Source organism: Verticillium alfalfae, genomic scaffold (assembly GCF_000150825.1).
Source record: "Verticillium alfalfae VaMs.102 supercont1.5 genomic scaffold, whole genome shotgun sequence".
NCBI classification, from domain to species: Eukaryota; Fungi; Ascomycota; class Sordariomycetes; order Glomerellales; family Plectosphaerellaceae; genus Verticillium; species Verticillium alfalfae.
In genome coordinates, this window is record NW_003315034.1 from 894,063 (window position 1) to 910,629 (window position 16,567).

Genomic DNA, 16,567 nt, shown 5'->3' on the forward strand with positions numbered 1-16,567 from the left:
ATTGATGGCACTCTGATGATCTCTGCCATCACACTACTCATCACGTTACTTCTCTTGCTCATCGTTGTGCCCATGAATAAGTGGATCTTGTCCCGGAAGATCGGCTATGGGCTAATTGCACTTTGGGCGACGGGAACAGCGATCAATCTCGTTGTTGAGACGACAGGCGTTTGGACGGAGGTGTCTTTGACAGGCTGGTCATGAGCATGGGGGCGTTGAATTGGATGGCTCTTTCTTCCCATGTGTGCATAAAAAATGCATTAACAGCGGTCTTTTGGTTCGGGACATTGATACCTGGTTGCAGGAGCGCATGCTTTCTCCGTCATTATCGCATAGCGTTATTTCCATTTTTTTTTTCGCCGGCGGCCAACCTCGGGTGACTGCTTTCTTCTAGCTTGAGTTTAATGTTACTTTGATGACCTAGTTTCATCGCAGTCGATTGCAGTGCATGCTTTGCAGTAACCACCTGTTCCAGCATTGATCTTGTAAGCATTGATCTTGTAAGCATTGATCTTGTAAAGCCAGGCTGGGCCTACCAACAGCCAGCTGCTGGGATCACTGCTGGTCACGGATTATGCGATATGGCCCTCTAGCAGACATGGCGAGTTTCAAGCCGTGAAGAAGTTCTGCGGGCGATGCGCTGATGAGAACATGGGTTTCTTAGCCGCATAGCCCCTGTTTGAAGAAGCAGTCCCATTGGCGTGCTCGGAACCACGATGTGAGATTGTGTAGAGGGGTAGATGGCAGATATATTCGGACAGCCACGATGGACTAGCTTGCACGATCTGAAATGTTGGGGGAGATTTAGGGAATATCGACGAAACACGTCTTGAACTGAAGCGAGGCAGGTACGTGGACCGCGCAGTGCCCGTAAAGAAAAATGAGAATTGACGGTTAGTCTCAGCATCAATGATGTGATATACTGTTCGAGACTTGATGTGAGGTGCAATTTGGGGGGTTTGCAACAAATCGGTATAGCCCGTTCGCCAGCCGGCTCCTGTACTTCGCTCAAGATTGCCCAGGCTCTCGTCTAAAATGGAGGACGTCAGGTCCCCACCCCCCCACCATGTTTGCTACCCCGCGGGCTGAAGAGCCCCTGAAGAGCCTCCCTGTTCCGCTTCTGTGAGGGGCAGTGAGGGGTCTTTTTCGGCGGAGAGTCCAAAAGGGGAGCTCCGCCAGAGTCTGGTGCAGTCAATTGACACTTGTAAAGCTGCGAAGTGTCTCTTTGGCATCTTGAGAATACGCGTCATGTTTCAGTTAGCATTGTCTTCATCCCGTTTATGGCTGTGGCGCTGCTATTCAAATGCTCGACATGTCTACCTAGGGAGGATCAAGATGGTCGCACTAGCCAGGGTTCTAGAGTGCGTTCCAATTGTGACAGCTGGCCAGATTGATGGACGCGGTGACGGTCAATACGAGCTTGAGAAGAAAAGAACACGTACCTCGTGTAAAAGTGTCACCTGCCCGGGTACCAATTGTGATATGATGATTTGATTTCAGATGTGCCTATGGTGCTAGACAAGGAGATTCGTAGCTTGTATTTCCAAAGGACTGAGCCGCGTATAAGTGGGCGCGGGGTAGCTGCAGCTAGCTCTCCTTACTTTCTCGTCCTTCTTTTTCTCCCTGACCGCCCCTGCATCGAGATCAGCGAACCTACAACTCTCATCGCGGTTCGTCTCACAATTGACTCCCTGATAGACACAGCACCAACACTCGCTCTCTGCCAGATCCGATCCCCCATCACCAGCCATCACAATGGACTCCACGACAGCCACGGCTACGGCCACTGCGGACTTCCCTCCCCTCGAAGATCGACCCATCAAGAACACCATCTGCCTCTTCGATGTTGATGGCACCCTGACGCCATCTCGCCTGGTATGCCCCAGGAACCCTATTCTGCTCGTGGGATATGATATTGATCGGATTTTGCTTTGCTAATAATGTCTGTGTGTGTCGCAGGCAATTACTCCCGAGCTGACGGCCCTCCTCTCGAAGCTCCGCACAAAGGTCGCCATCGGCACTGTTGGCGGCTCTGACCTACGCAAGCAGCAGGAACAGCTCGGCGACCCCTCGCGCACCCCGGTCACCTCCATGTTCGACTTCAACTTTGCCGAGAACGGCCTCGTCGCCTACAAGCTCGGCGCCGCCCTGCCCGCCAACAGCTTCCTGCAGTGGATCGGCAACGACCAGTACAAGGAGCTCGTCAACTTCATCCTGCACTACGTCGCCGACCTCGACATCCCCGTCAAGCGCGGCACCTTTGTCGAGTTCCGCAACGGCATGGTCAACGTCTCGCCTGTCGGCCGTAACGCCTCGGCCCAGGAGCGCGCCGACTTTGAGGCGTACGACAAGATCCACGGCATTCGCGCCGCCTTCATCGACAAGCTGCGCGAGCGCTTCGCCCATCTCGGCCTCACCTACTCCATCGGCGGCCAGCTGTCGTTCGATGTCTTCCCCCAGGGCTGGGACAAGACGTACTGCCTCAAGCACCTCGACGACGAGGCGCGGAAGCCCGGCGGCGTTGAGTATACGACCATTCACTTCTTTGGCGACAAGACGGCCAAGGGTGGCAACGACTATGAGATTTTCGAGTCGGAGCGCACCGTTGGCCACACGGTCGTCAGTCCCGACGACACGGCGCGCCAGCTGAAGGAGCTCTTTGATCTGTAGAGATCCAAGGCATGGGAGGTTTCTGGCGTATTTCGGTAGAGGGAAATATGTGTCAGCCATGACACTGTAGATCTGGCTCTTCATTGCTAGGGAGATCTGGACTCGTAATGAATGATGATCAAGCGGACTTTGCCCGTGCCTGTGACATGCCGGGCTTTCCCACAAAGATTTAAAAAGCCAAAACTGTGCTAACAGTGTGAGAAAAAAAATAAAAAATCGCCGCCATAGTATCTTCCAATGGGCGTTTCAATTGATGCTGTGCTGTGCATCGACAACCTTGGCCATGTACGCTGGTGGCGGCTCAGATGGCCAAAACGCGGGGCAGAGTGACCCCTCCGCGTGCCCCACCATGTCCATGTTGATCTCGACCTCCAACTGCCAAACCTCCGATCTCAAGCCTCTCCTTGCATGCGCGGCGCGTTTCCTACCGCCCCTTCCTGCCATCACCGCCTCCCTTCTTCCCCAAGACGACGACGACCCCCGACCGACCATGCCATGATACGACGCTGAGTCATTCCCCGCAACTTCACCTCCCAACGACCTCCCCCCGTCATGGATATCGACGACATCCTCCAGCAGGTCGACCCGACGACGGCCTCCATCCCTCCGGAAACCCGTGACCTGCAAGCCCTCACGCGCGCCTGGATCGCCGAACGCTCTGCCCCCGAGCTACTCGAGTGCGTCCTTTTCCTTTGGAGAAAACTTGTACCCTCGTATTTCCCACGTCGCGGAATGCTAACGGGACGCGTCGCAGATGGCCACCCGACAACTTGTTTGAGCGCGTCAACGCTCGCATCGCCCGCCAGATCGAGACCATTGAGGACATGACGGGCGACATGGATCCCAAGACCAACTTTGCTCTCATTGTCATCCAGACGGAGCTCGAGCGCTTCAAGTTTCTCGTGCGAAGCTACATCCGCGCGCGGATCGCCAAGGTACCCTTCGAATGAAGATGAAGCAGAACCCCAGTGCCACGCCCTCGTCAGCGCGAGAAGCTAACCAGCACACACCTCCTAACTCCCAGATCGACAAGCACACGCTCTACTACCTCGCGAGCCCGGCGCTGCGCGCGCGCCTCTCGCCGACCGAGCTCGCCTACGCGACCCGCCACCAGGCCCTGCTGCACGACCACTACCTCTCCTCCTTCCTCTCGAGCTTCCCGCCGCAGCTGCAGAACCTCAACGACACGGCCGGCATGACGAGCATGATCGACGGGCCCGACCTCGACGCCGCCGTCTTTGTGCGCCTGCTGCGCGACGCCACGGTCGAGGGCCGCGGCACCGACTCGGACGACGCCATTGACGCCCGCTTTGGCGACGTGCTCATCCTGCGGTGGTCGAGCGCCAGGGGCCTGGTCGAGACGGGGGTTGCTGAGCTGGCATAGGGCGCAGGGCGGCGTGGCGGGCCTGCCGACGGCCACCTCTGCGTCGTGCACTTGTCCCGCGGGGCCGGCCTGCAGGGGAGTCGAGGCTGCCGTCTTGAGACCGTACCCGAGATTGTGCATTTCGTCATCGTGACATGCTGAAGCAGGGCGACCTCATCGAGTGATGCGCCCGGCTTTTTCTTGTCATGTCAGGCGCGCTCCGCGGAGACGAGCATCAGAGCCGTTCTGACGGTTTGCGGCCATCCGAGCCCCTGGGCACATCGCACCGACTACCTTGTTAGTAGCCTGGACAATCTCTATCTGTCAGTCCTTCTCCATGACGGGGACGGTATGCATCGACACGCGATACGATACGACGCGGAAAACGCGATACATCGTCCCATCGAATATAAATGGCAGAGTTCGGAGGAGCATGCTGCCTCGAGGCGAGCGCGACATCGACGCTCGAATAACGAATTTACGAACATAGGCATCACCAATGGAGAGTAGGGTAGTTTGCGGAGGCGACTTGGTGCCTAGCACGATCTGGGCCCTTGTTGATCAAAGTAACATCGGTGGAAGGGAAAGAATATACGGTCCTGGCATCAAGGATTTCAACCGACTGGAGGCCGTCTGGCGATCTTCACACAAGAGGAGATTGACTGGATGGTAAACCAGAATATATATATATATATATGGCAATTCGATTTATCATCTCGAGACTGTCTCTGACTGTGTCTATGTGTGTGTATCTGTGTGTGTATCTGCGCCTTTGCTTATTTGAAGATCTCCATTCAGACAGGTGATGGATGATGCCGTCTCCTCAACGCGCCTTGCCCAGGCTTCACGTCCCATGCCCAAACTCCAATAATATTTCAACCGTCAGATTCCCTCACGCCCTCCTCGACAGGTCGACAGCATCCCTCAAACTCTCCTCCAGGCTGCCCAGCTCCGGGCTGACCGCCTCGCGACTCTTCAGCGTCAAGACAGCACCCTCTTGCGCCACGCCGATCAAGCCCTCCACGCGTCCGCCCATCGCCAGACCCGCAACCATGACGCCCAAGAATGTATCGCCAACGCCGTTGACAGAGACGATTTCGTCCACTCTCTCCGCGGCAGGGAACATGCGCATGTACACGCCTCCGATGTGCGGGTTCCCATTCTTCGACCGCGAGAGAATGTACTTCTCCTCACGGGGATCGCTCAGACGCGGGTCATCCCGCCCCAGGATCGTCGTCAGCAGACAGCCCTTGGCGCCGAGCTTCGTCACGACAGTCGGGATGTACGGAAGGAGCTGCACGGCTTGCACCGGTACACCGGCATCCGCGAGCTCGACACCGACGAGACGCACAAAGGCATCGCGGGCGCCGAGGAGGCCGAAAGCGTCGACAACCGTCCACCAACCCTGCGTCGCGAGGTGTCCGTTCTCGCGCGCGGCGGTCCACATGGCCTCGAGCTCGTACGTGTTCGGGGACGCAAGGTCGACGGCAGCATGAGGGAAGACGTCAAGCTCCGTGTCTGGAGGGAAGAGACCTGTAGATTTGACGGTGGAGACAGGCTCATAGGCAATCTTGGCACGAGAAGCGCGGCCGGCGGCGAGCCAGGCGTGGATATCACGCGGCGCCCAGTTCGCGTCGACAACGAGCCACGAGGGAGAGGCCGCCTTGACGGCGGCGCGCCATTGGGAGGAGGGAACAGCATTCGCTGAGAGAATATCCATGTCGGCCATGGCGAGAACGAGGTTCTTGGAGGCGTCGTTGACGGCGACGTATTGCGCCGTGCGGTGCGGTGCCGGGAGCTGGCGAATAGCAGAGGTGTCGAGGCCCTCAGCAGCAAGGGCAGTAAGCACTGTATCGCCGGCAGCGTCGGCGCCAACAAGACTACAGAGGCGAACAAGGGAGGATTTTGTGGCACGGTGCGCAGCGAGGGCAACGTTGTGACCGACACCGCCGATGGACTGACTGATGGCAGCCGGGTTGGATGTCTCGAGCTTCGGCGAGGGGTTAGTGGATTTGGTGGTGGGAGCGTAGTCACAGCTGAGGTCGAGGGCGACGGAGCCAGCGACGAGAATGTCTACTTTGGTTGGCACGGTGTCAACAGAGGCTGGAGTAGTTTGTTTGGGTGGTGAAGGTTTGTCTATTCCGGATACGAAATTGCTTGATGTTGGTCTATCTACCGTCAGATTCCGACTTATCATGACTTGCTTCCTGAACGTTGAGCGGACCGGGCACACTTACGCCGCGGTGAGGCTGGGTGTCCCGCTCTGCAGCTTGGAGAGCTCGACGGCGATGGTGGTGGCACGAGCGACGTTGGATCGAACGAGAGCCTTGTTGGCCAGCGTGCTGCGTTCGCCAGTCTGCTTGCGAATGGCGCTCAGGACGTAGGGCGTGTTCCTAGCGCCGGTGAAGCCCTTCTCGTTGGCCTCACGCACGGCCGTCTCGATGACGGCAGCCATCTCGGCGGCAGGGACGGCGGCCTCCTCGGGGATGGGGTTGGCAAAGACCATACCCGACTCGATGCCCATCGCTTCTTGCGTCAGGATCATGGCAGCAGCATCCTTCTCGTTTTCGACGACGAGAGGGCTCGGGGTGCCGCTCGTGCGGGCCCAGAATGCTGGAAAGTCGACAGGACCCTTGCGGCCGTCGGCAAATGTTGCGACGAAAGCACCCTGGGTTTCGAGGAACTCGAGGGTCCGGGGGATGTCGAGGAAGCCTTTGCAGCCAGACGAGACTACGGCAACGCGGGTGCGGCCGAGCTCAGTGAGATCAGCAGAGACGTCCATTGAGTCATGGCCACCACGGTGGACGCCGCCGAGACCACCGGTACCAAAGACGCGGATGCCGGCGAGGCGAGCCAGCAACATGGTGCCGGCAATGGTGGTACCGCCGTGAATCTTCTTGCCAGCAAGACCCTGCAATTTTGTCAGCAGCCGCTCATGGCGCAAAGCAAGGCCTGAGTCTCACAAGTCCAGCGAGGTAGGCAATATCACGGCGGGAGACCTTGCGGGCATTGCCCGAGTCAACCATGCGGGCGACCTCCTCGGGGGTCAAGCCGACGATGGGGACGCCATCGAGGATACCGCAAACAGCGGGAATACCGCCTCCCTGACGAACAATGTCCTCGAGGCCCAAGTCATTCCCGAGGGCACCGTGTGTGTAAATGGTGGACTCGAGGGCGACGACGGGCTTGTTGGTGGCAATGGCCTCGGCAACTTCATCCGAGATGCGGAGGAAGTCCTTCAACCCGGGAGCACCAGCGTAGGGCGCCGTGGAGTAGGAACGGCTGGCTGGCAGAGAGCGTGCGGGGAGACCATGGCGCGGCACGTTCGACCGGGACGTGGACAGGAGAGAGAGAGCACGATAGGAAGGAGTGCTGAGTCTGTTGCATGATGCTCTGGTTGATAGGGTCGAGGACAGGCACGCCCTCGTAGCCGAGAGACGCGCGACGTGCATGGTGGGTATGGAGAGACGAGAAGGAAACGGCTTTCAAGAGTCAATGGAACGGACAGATAGCAGAACAGAGGCAACCTGGCCTCTGGTATGGGTTTGCGGAAGGGTGATGGAGAAGGCAATGGGCAAGAGCAAAGAGGGGAGGTTTTGTTGGTGAGGAGAGTATCGGGAGGAAGCAACAGGAGGAAGCTCCGATGAAGATGCTGGCGTATCCAATGACTGACTCTTGCTTCGGCAAGCTCGCCTGAGTTTAGTGCCAGTGCGCCGCGGTACGTACCGTAGGCCCTCGGCCGACTCCGACGATCCACTTCGGGCGCCCTGAACAGTGATCAGTGGAGAGGGGGAGAGAGTCCTGGGGGCGTGAGGAGCCCTATCCGCGCAGGCAGGATGCCCCCCCCATTCACCGCCGTCCCAGGAGACACGCGATACCGGCCGGTTGAGCGGCTCAACTCGGCCGACGCCTAGGTGATTTCGGGACGATCGCAATCGACGCCTTGTCAAGGTAGATCCTTGTCGAGGTAGGTAGGTGAACTCACCAGGACTTCATCCCGTAGAGGATACAATCCTCGTCTGGGATGTCAAAGTCATCTCTCCACGACCAGCCGGCACCAGTACCGAAACAAGGCCAGGCTATGGGGAGGTGCATGTCAATCTTGCCTAGCTGGACCCAGTACCCCTTCAACTTCAACCCCGCCGTCGGCTCGGGAAGCGCGCGCCAGTACCGCTCCTTCTGCCGTCTGCAATAGTACCCGACGGTGCACCCGGCCAGGACGGCTTCGTTCCGTGCCACCTGGTATGCGGAGCTCGGCAGGGCAACGGTGCATTCACGCAAGGTGGTCGCGGGCAGCTGGCGCAGCATGGCCTCGACGGGCGCGAGGACCTTCTCGAGCACGGTCTCCGGTGGTCGTCCGGGATGCCACTTGCCGGTGCCCTCGAATGAGATGTAGAGCGTCTGCAAGCTGCCGAGAACAAGCGGCAGGTGGTCCAGCAGAGAGTGGAAGCCTGCGTGGTCTGCATAGAGCTGCAAAGGGTCTGTCTGGAACGACGCCGGCCATACCCAGAATACGGAAAAGGCCCACCGCAGCTCGAGGTGTGGGAGCTTCGCCCACCGGTGGGCGAGAAAGAGGTCCTGCGCGTGCCGGAGGATGACCATGTCTTCGACGCGGAGTGTGTTTGTGCCCCACAGGACATCCAGACCCTCTGTGTAGCTGGAGCCCCAGCGCAAGTCATGTCAGGACAAAGACGCGGGCGGGAGCCTGGTATCATTCGAGGCGGTTGGGGTTTTGGACTCACGCTTGACGGCAGGTCAACAGCCAGCCCATGATGCCGATGGAACACTTGGACGGCGCCTCGCCAGGCCACTCGCTGCAGCAGGAACCGAAGTCGGAACAAGCATCGTCACACGGCTCGGCAAAACGTGACCAGGACTGTGTTCCGCACGGCAGATCGGAGTGGCAGACACAACTGTACCACCGCCACCGTTTGGACCTCAGCGCGTGCATCGCAGGCGCAGCCTTGCGCTGTGCCAGCGTTGGCCGTGGCGCGCGGCGATGACGGTGAGCGTGGGTGGAGGGAGCCTTCCCTTGGATGCGCGGGCGGTCGTATACAAGATCTATGTGAATGGTCTGGGCGCCAAAATGCGTGCACGAGTATCTCGCGGCGAATGTCAAAGGGGAGATGGCTGAAGAAGGCTGCGGTTGATGAGCTGCTTGAGATGGAGGCTCGTGGTGTGATGAGACGGGTTCGCGGGCTACGAAGCACCGGCAGCTGTGCCTCTGGGTCCGACGCATTCTGTTTTTGCGATGCGCCGTGAAACTGAAGCTTTTCAGCCACTTTCGACAGCATTGTGTTGCTTGTCCTAATGCCAGACCCGAACGACTTGACGATGGCGCATGGAGTCGTGGGAATATGTTGCGGAGGCAAGCTGGGTTGGATGAGAGGACGCTTGGCATTCCGCTCAGCTACCGACCTCCTTACCTAGGTACCTACCTAGGTACCTTAGGTTTAGGTAGGTAAAGGTGCCTAGGTACGTAGGTAGGTACTTACAGTACACCTGTTTGGCAAGCCGAGCGTGGGGGAACGAGCCCCCGAAGGATTGACGGAAGTACTTGGATAGCGTGTGAACCGCTGGAAGCGACACGCTAAAGTCGCTGACCGAGTGGTTTCTAGGTCCAACGCACCTCAGCATGCAGTGATGACCTGCCCTGGTTGATCAGCAGGAAAAGGAAAACGAAAAGGAACCCTTCCTTGGCTGACAATACTGGCCATACCACCCACCATGTTCGACGAACTCATGCAGGCTTGCATCTCCTACCCAGAACTGCGAATCTCTTGCATTCGCATGCCTGGTGACGGCACTGAACGCATAGAAACATTGCCATACACGAAGATGCAGGTCTTCGAACAACATGAGCATGGCAAGACGCCTGTCCACGACGCGAAGCCATTTCATTGCTTAGTCACCGACATCAGATGTTTACCTCAAGGGAGGCAAGTCAAGGCCAAATTTGGTCCACTGCCTTAGAAAACTTGAACATCACCTACCCTCAAAGCATGCCACCATCAAGTCCTGTACAGCGTCGCGCCGAGCCGGCCATGGCCGCCAATGACATACCAAGCCCGAGCGAGACGGCGCCGCTCCTCGGTGGCTCGACATCAGCGCCTCTGAAGAGCAAGGGCAGCTTCGCAGCGGAGGGCCGCCTGCTGCTCCGTTATTCCGTTCCTCTTATCGCCACATACCTCCTACAGGTAGGTACCTCACTCACCTGCCAGTCCTTGATCCCCTATCCAGCGCCAAACTGTGACCCCCTATCCAGCGCCAGACTGACAGACGCAGTACTCTTCAACAGTCATCACAACAGTCGTCGCCGGCCGCTTGGGTGCCGATAGCCTCGCCGCGGCTAGCATTGGCCTCACGACCATGAATATCATCGGTCTGGCATTTTACGAGGGCATGGCTACAGCCCTCGACACCCTCTGCGCCCAGTCATACGGCTCCGGCCGTCTGACAGAAGTCGGCCTGCACGTTCAGCGCATGACACTGCTCATGATTGCCCTGATGATCCCTGTTGGCGCCTTTTGGCTGTGCTCGCCCTCGATCCTGCCGCTCCTCGTTCGTCAGCACGACGTTGCCGTGAGAGCCGGCACCTTCCTGCAGATCAGCCTCATTGGGCTGCCTGGCTACGCCCTGTTTGAAGCTGGAAAACGCTTCTTACAGGCTCAAGGCGATTTCCGATCCGGCATGGTCGTCTTGGTCATTTGCACGCCAGTCAACGTAGTCCTCTGCTGGCTTCTAGCCATCAAGCTCGACATGGGCGTCGAGGGCGCCGCTCTCGGTCAGGCCATCGCCAACGATCTGCGCCCGCTTCTTCTGCTGGCATATACCTTCTTCTTTCAGAAGTGGTCACACGTGTGCTGGGGCGGCTGGTCAATGGCGTCCCTGCGCGGATGGGGCCCCATGGTGCGCCTCTCTGCCGCCGGCACCGCCGTCAACCTGGCCGAGTGGCTGGCCTTTGAGATTCTCATGATCAGCACCTCCTACATCGACACCAACCATCTCGCGGCACAGACCATCCTCACCACCGTGTCCATCGTCATGTGGCACATTCCCTTCTCCGTCAGCGTCGCCGTCACCACCCGCGTCGGCCACCTCATCGGCGCCGGCCAAGTTGATGTCACGCGCCGGGCCGTCACGCTGTATGCCGTCGTCTTCTTGGCCCTCGGCCTCTTTGACGGCTTGCTGTTGTTCCTGCTGCGAGACCAGATCAGCGCGTGGTTCTCGGAGGACGACGTCGTGCAGCGCATCGCCACGCGGTCGATGCTCTTCGTCGCCGTGTTCCAGGTCCTCGATGCGCTGCTGGCCGGCTGCAATGGCGTTCTCAGGGGCCTCGCCCGCCAGCACGTTGCCGCTTGGATCGTCTTGCTGGTCAACTACCTCGGCGCTGTGCCGTTGTCCATGTGGCTGGAGCTCGGCTCGCCCGACCTGAAGCTGGACGGCCTGTGGATCGGGACGGGATGCGGCACGGCTCTGATCGCTCTGCTCGAGTGTCTGTATATGAGGCATATCCGATGGCAGGATTGCGTGGAGGATGTGAAAAAACAGGAAGATCTATAAGGTATAGGGTACCCATCAAGAGCAGTAAACGATATCTACAATGTAAGGATAGGCGGTGCACAAGGTGGACATGATGAGTACGGGCGTGGCTTATAGACTCACAATTGTATATAATGATGTCTCCGCATCAGTTGGAAAGGTTGAATTTCCCTCCGTATTCCGGACTTTGATATGCATTCTCCAGTAAGCTCGATGAGCACCGCTGCGGAGCATGTTGATGAAAGCGCGACACGGGTGCTACTGGTGGCCTTGACCGAGGAGCAGGGATGCCGCTGACAGCTCGTTGTTGCGTGCTTGGTAGTATACATGTAGATAGGGGAGGAAAACTTGACTATAATACCTGCCGCTATGGGTTAACTAACTTAATCGCCTTCCGATGTTTCCGAGCTACCGTCCAGGTAACGCTACGACCCTGGTCTGTAGTCTTTCATGCTTCCTTCTGCGACAGGTTGCGCAAGCTGGGAGCAGCAAAAGACCAAAGCTGCAAGATCGACGTTACTCAAGGTTCAGTCACACGCTCAAGGTTCGACTAGCTGCTCTGGCACCCTTGCTTCAACGTTCTCATTATCTGCATCGGGGCTGTGGTTTCAAGAGCTGTTTGATGCGAGTCCGAAGCCGACGGCCAAAGGTTGAGTTTCCCATGTTTAAAAAGGGCTTCCATGGCCGGCTGCTTGAAGGACGGCGTCCACCACCCCTCCTCGACTCCCCGACAACGTTGTCTGACAGCAACGCCGGGGAACCTCCTACGCACCCGTCATTTCGCCAGACCATCTCAAGATGAATCCCGCCGCGTGGCTTTGGAGATGCTTCATGGCGCGAACATCGCCGCCCATCGTTAATACCGACACTGTATATCCGCTGCACCGCCAGGACGATCAAGCATATTATCGTCAGATGAAATTCGTATGGTTATTACGGTTCGAAGACGTTCTCGACGTCGATAAGTTACGCCAAGCCTTGGCCAAGCTGTTGGAACGGGACGGGTGGAGGAAGATTGGAGGTCGTCTCCGGATCAACGTACGTTACACACTCTCGTAGCCCGAAGCCTCCATTTAGCATGCCTCTCACACCGATGCCCAGTCACAAGGAAAGATGGAAGTTCATGTACCGGAGAAATTCACCGATGAACGGCCCGCCTTCAGGTGGACACATCAGACGTTTGACATGCCGCTGAACGAGCACCCTGCCGGCGCCCGGCTTCCTAAATCCGGCAACCGCCCGTACGTGCAGCTTGTGGACAACGAGTTCCAGGAATCGAAACCACATCGAACCAGGCCCTCACACCCGAGGCTCTCAGCCATCTGGAAGAGCCCCAGTGCTCGTTCCTTGTCACGTCGTTCACAGACCAGACCATAGTAACACTAACGTGGCCTCACACGCTGACGAGCGTGATGGGGTTAAGTTCTCTCATGGAGGCCTGGTCACTCATGGTTGCCGGACGAGAGGACGAGATCCTTCCCTTCGGCGGTGCCGAAGAAGATTTCATGGACAAGCTGGGCGACGAGAATCAGGAGGAAACAGAGCCCTTTGAGCTCCAAGACAGGCTGCTCCAGGGCTTGTCGCTGGTGAGGTTCGTACTGGGCGTGGTTTGGGACATTGTTCGCCGCCCTTTGACCCAAAACAAGCTCGTCTTCCTGCCGGCCTCGTTCGTTTCCGATCTACTACAACAAGCCAGAGACGATTTGAAGGCGTCAAGCGAAGGCAAGGAGCTCCCATTTGTCAGCGAAGGTGATGTTCTCACAGCCTGGACCCTGAGCGTGCTTCCCGAGGTCTACGGCAACCGCCCGTATACAGTCCTGAACGCAGCCGACCTGCGAGGTCGCGTGCCGGGCCTCTTCAAGCCGGGCCACGCCTACGTACAAAACACCTTGATGCTAACTTATACGATGTTTTCGGCCGAAGACGCAAAGAGCCTGGACCTAGGTCGCCGAGCGCTCAGAGTACGCCAGTCGATTGTGCAGCAGACGACCCCAGCCCAATGTGCTGCTTTTGCCCGTCTCAGCAGGAAACACGGCATACCCCTATTCGGAGAGGCAAGCGGGACTATGGGGACGATCACCAACTGGGGGAAAGCCAGGTTCTTCGACGTGATCGATTTTGCGCCCGCTGTGGTCAAGGCTGGTGTGTCGGGAGGCAGGAGGCAAGCGGAGCCCGGCAAAATCGCGTATCAACATACGCACATGTTGAAGAGTGCTTTCGAAGTGCGAAACTGCTTCATCGTGATGGGAAAAGACCGCCAGGGAAGTTATTGGTTGGGCGGGCTATTCCATCCTGACTTTTGGGCAGTATTAGAGAAGGACCTGCAGAAGTTTGCACCGTCCTGAAAGTGTCACATGAGCCGGCGCACTGGTATGATTTCTTCTCTGTTCATGTATACGATACATGAGGCATGGATTAGAGTAATGTACTATCCGGTGGCAAGGCGTGAGAAGCGACGTGGCCACGTGACTATGGAACATGTATTTATGAAGGCCTTCTCAGGTTTCGCCAGCGTTCCCCCCTTCTGCACAAGACGAGGATCGCAGCGACGCCGGTAGATCCACTGATGATCCCGATCATGGTGAAGAACCATCCATAACCCAGCGATTTGACTAGCGGATTGACACAGGCAACGGCCGCAGCCGACATGCCACACCGAGTGATGTTGCCGGCTGCAGCAGCAGTGCTGGGCTTGTCGGGGAAGATGTCGACGAGTAACGCGTTAAAGGCCTGGTGCGTGATGGTTCCTTGCGCACCGATCAAAAACTGAAAAACCAGAGGCACTGCAGGATGAACACGATACTCGACAGACCAACCGAGTCCGACAAGTGCTGCGACAGAGAAGATGAACAGCGAGATGGACCCTCTTGATCTCGCCCTCTCCAGCGGAAACTGATACACATCATCTCCGACGACTCGGTCTGTCTGGAGCCCTGCCCGACCTGCAACGTGCTTGTAGTTTGCGTCCATCATTCGTCCACCGATGAACCCTCCGATGATCACCCCTGAACCGCCGGCGAGGTAGCTCAACCCAACATACAGCTGGTTCCAGCCGTACAACGAGCCAAAGATGATGGGTATGGACGTTTGGATACAGTACCAGACCGTGTAGACCGAGGCGGCCATCCAGAGGATCAAGCAGGTGTCTTTATAAAACACGATGCGGAGCGCCGCCAAAGGATTTGGCACGGCAAGTTTCCCCTTGCCCGTCTTCCCTTCGTTCACCCCTGTGTGCTGTTCGTGCTCCTCGCCTGTATTGGTGTGAGGATTCAGCTGCCGCCCAACTTTCAATGTCGCAAATCGTAAACAGCCAAATGGGAGATCCCACCACGTCCTCCAGATGCCCTTGGCTTGTACGGCGCCGTTGCCGACAACCGTCCTCGCCGTTTCGGGCAACGTGAAGCCCATCAAAACGAAGGCCACGACCCCAAAGATGGCCAGCGTCCAGAAGCACCAGACTGAGCTCCCGGTCTGCCTCGCAATGAGACCCCCCAAGACGGGCCCGACACAGGGTCCCAGGTTGGTGGTCGCGAGTAGTGGGCCAAGCATGCTTCCGCGCTCCGCTGGCGTGATCATGTCTGCGACGACGCCGTATGCGAGACCAAGAACAGCCGAGCCCCCTAAGCTTTGCAGGCCGCGCAGAGAAAGAAGGGCGCCGTAGCTGTTCCGGTTTAGAGCCAGGCCGACGCTTGCGCTGACGTAAATTAGGAAGCTGAAAAGAAGAACGGGTCTCCGACCTAAGGAGTCGGCCATCGGAGCGAATATGGCTGGCGCCACTGCCTGAAAGACAATGTATAGAGTGATGGTGAGGTTGATTTCTTGTATGGATGCGCTATATTCGCCCGAAAGCAGTTCAATGACAGGAAGATAAATGGTTGCCGTAAGTGAGGAGGCAAGCGTCACGTAGCCCAGGAGGGCCACAATATACCGACGTTTGTGAATAGAGAAGCGTGTGTATGGGATCGGTGGCGGCACTGCTTTTTCCTGGTCCATTTTTGTATCTTTATCTGAATTGTTCATCATTGTCATGATCAAAAGTTCGTTCGCATGCTGTTGAAGTTGGGAAGTCCGTAGAAAGGCTGGAGGATGAGCATTGTCTTGGCTCTCAGCCTGCTTATGACGGAGTGAATGCCCCGCACACAGTATCCTCATACTCTGACATCCGTGATAGGCTGCCAAAGAACCTAATAATAAGAAACACCCAGCCAGGCATACATGGTGGAACCGAACACTCCTGATTCGAAGACATTCATCAGACGATTGAAATGCGTCATTGCATATCGGTGTTAAGACACAAACTAGGTTCTATGTCACAAACACACCGATGGTCATGGCGACCCTGAATTTCACTAATTACATGCTGTGCTTCCGTGATCCATGTTCAGGTGGCCCACTCGAATCAGGAACGCTGGTTCTCCTTTGCGGGTTCCGCGTTGATCCTATTGAGGAGAGCTGACCCCGGCTCACAAGACCTCGAGAGCTGCTCAGCAATCTTGAATCACTACCAGGCCGAACAGGGAAAGGCGAAGGCCGTTCGAGCTCCAGCCCACGCTTCACTATCACTAATTCAGAGCCCTTGGGAAATATTATATCTCCGAGACTTGTCACCCACAGCTCAGCCCGGTTGTTGAGGCTGATCCAGTCAGCCGGGATAAAAAAGTGGTGAGTCGCGGATTCGACGCCCAGAGTGTCTAGTGGGACACTCCAGATCCAACCATCCAAGTGAAGAAAGATCAAGCGCCTCTGGTAGGTGCCGATGATGTGGTCCACCTTGTCGGAAAATGCTGCAAATTCACGTCGCGATTCCAAGGCCGGGCTCGGCCCAGAACCTTTAGCTTTTTGAAGGCGGTTGCCGTCCCAAAGCAGGATCTCGACAGCATCTCGTGCAAGCTGTCGTTGAGCCTCGCAATGAGTTGTAAAGTAAGGGCTGCCGGGGAGGCGAGCCACTCGAATCCTATCCGCATGCGTCATGATGTTTTGAAGGACCATGCC

General features: G+C 57.3%; 6 protein-coding genes across 6 annotated transcripts; 4 read left to right on the forward strand and 2 right to left on the reverse strand.

Moving 5' to 3' along the window:
• Positions 1–1,755: 1,755 nt before the first annotated feature.
• VDBG_04592 (phosphomannomutase) lies at positions 1,756–2,670 on the forward strand (the record flags this gene model as incomplete). Its single annotated transcript, XM_003004940.1, has 2 exons — positions 1,756–1,875; positions 1,960–2,670. 2 exons carry the CDS (start codon positions 1,756–1,758, stop codon positions 2,668–2,670), a joined length of 831 nt encoding a protein of 276 aa, XP_003004986.1.
• Positions 2,671–3,222: 552 nt separating this feature from the next.
• VDBG_04593 (DNA replication complex GINS protein SLD5) lies at positions 3,223–4,054 on the forward strand (the record flags this gene model as incomplete). Its single annotated transcript, XM_003004941.1, has 3 exons — positions 3,223–3,347; positions 3,425–3,605; positions 3,695–4,054. The coding sequence occupies 3 exons, from the start codon at positions 3,223–3,225 to the stop codon at positions 4,052–4,054; spliced, it is 666 nt and encodes a 221-aa protein (XP_003004987.1).
• An 871-nt stretch (positions 4,055–4,925) lies between these two features.
• VDBG_04594 (IdgA domain-containing protein) lies at positions 4,926–7,485 on the reverse strand (the record flags this gene model as incomplete). The annotated part of the gene is made up of 3 exons (XM_003004942.1): positions 4,926–6,069; positions 6,271–6,944; positions 6,997–7,485. 3 exons carry the CDS (start codon positions 7,483–7,485, stop codon positions 4,926–4,928), a joined length of 2,307 nt encoding a protein of 768 aa, XP_003004988.1.
• A 529-nt stretch (positions 7,486–8,014) lies between these two features.
• Positions 8,015–9,272, reverse strand: VDBG_04595 (conserved hypothetical protein; the record flags this gene model as incomplete). The annotated part of the gene is made up of 2 exons (XM_003004943.1): positions 8,015–8,690; positions 8,776–9,272. The coding sequence occupies 2 exons, from the start codon at positions 9,270–9,272 to the stop codon at positions 8,015–8,017; spliced, it is 1,173 nt and encodes a 390-aa protein (XP_003004989.1).
• Positions 9,273–9,760: 488 nt separating this feature from the next.
• Positions 9,761–11,596, forward strand: VDBG_04596 (conserved hypothetical protein; the record flags this gene model as incomplete). Its single annotated transcript, XM_003004944.1, has 3 exons — positions 9,761–9,976; positions 10,060–10,234; positions 10,332–11,596. The coding sequence occupies 3 exons, from the start codon at positions 9,761–9,763 to the stop codon at positions 11,594–11,596; spliced, it is 1,656 nt and encodes a 551-aa protein (XP_003004990.1).
• A 777-nt stretch (positions 11,597–12,373) lies between these two features.
• On the forward strand, positions 12,374–13,920 carry VDBG_04597 (conserved hypothetical protein; the record flags this gene model as incomplete). The annotated part of the gene is made up of 3 exons (XM_003004945.1): positions 12,374–12,613; positions 12,677–12,951; positions 12,984–13,920. The coding sequence occupies 3 exons, from the start codon at positions 12,374–12,376 to the stop codon at positions 13,918–13,920; spliced, it is 1,452 nt and encodes a 483-aa protein (XP_003004991.1).
• Positions 13,921–16,567: the final 2,647 nt, after the last annotated feature.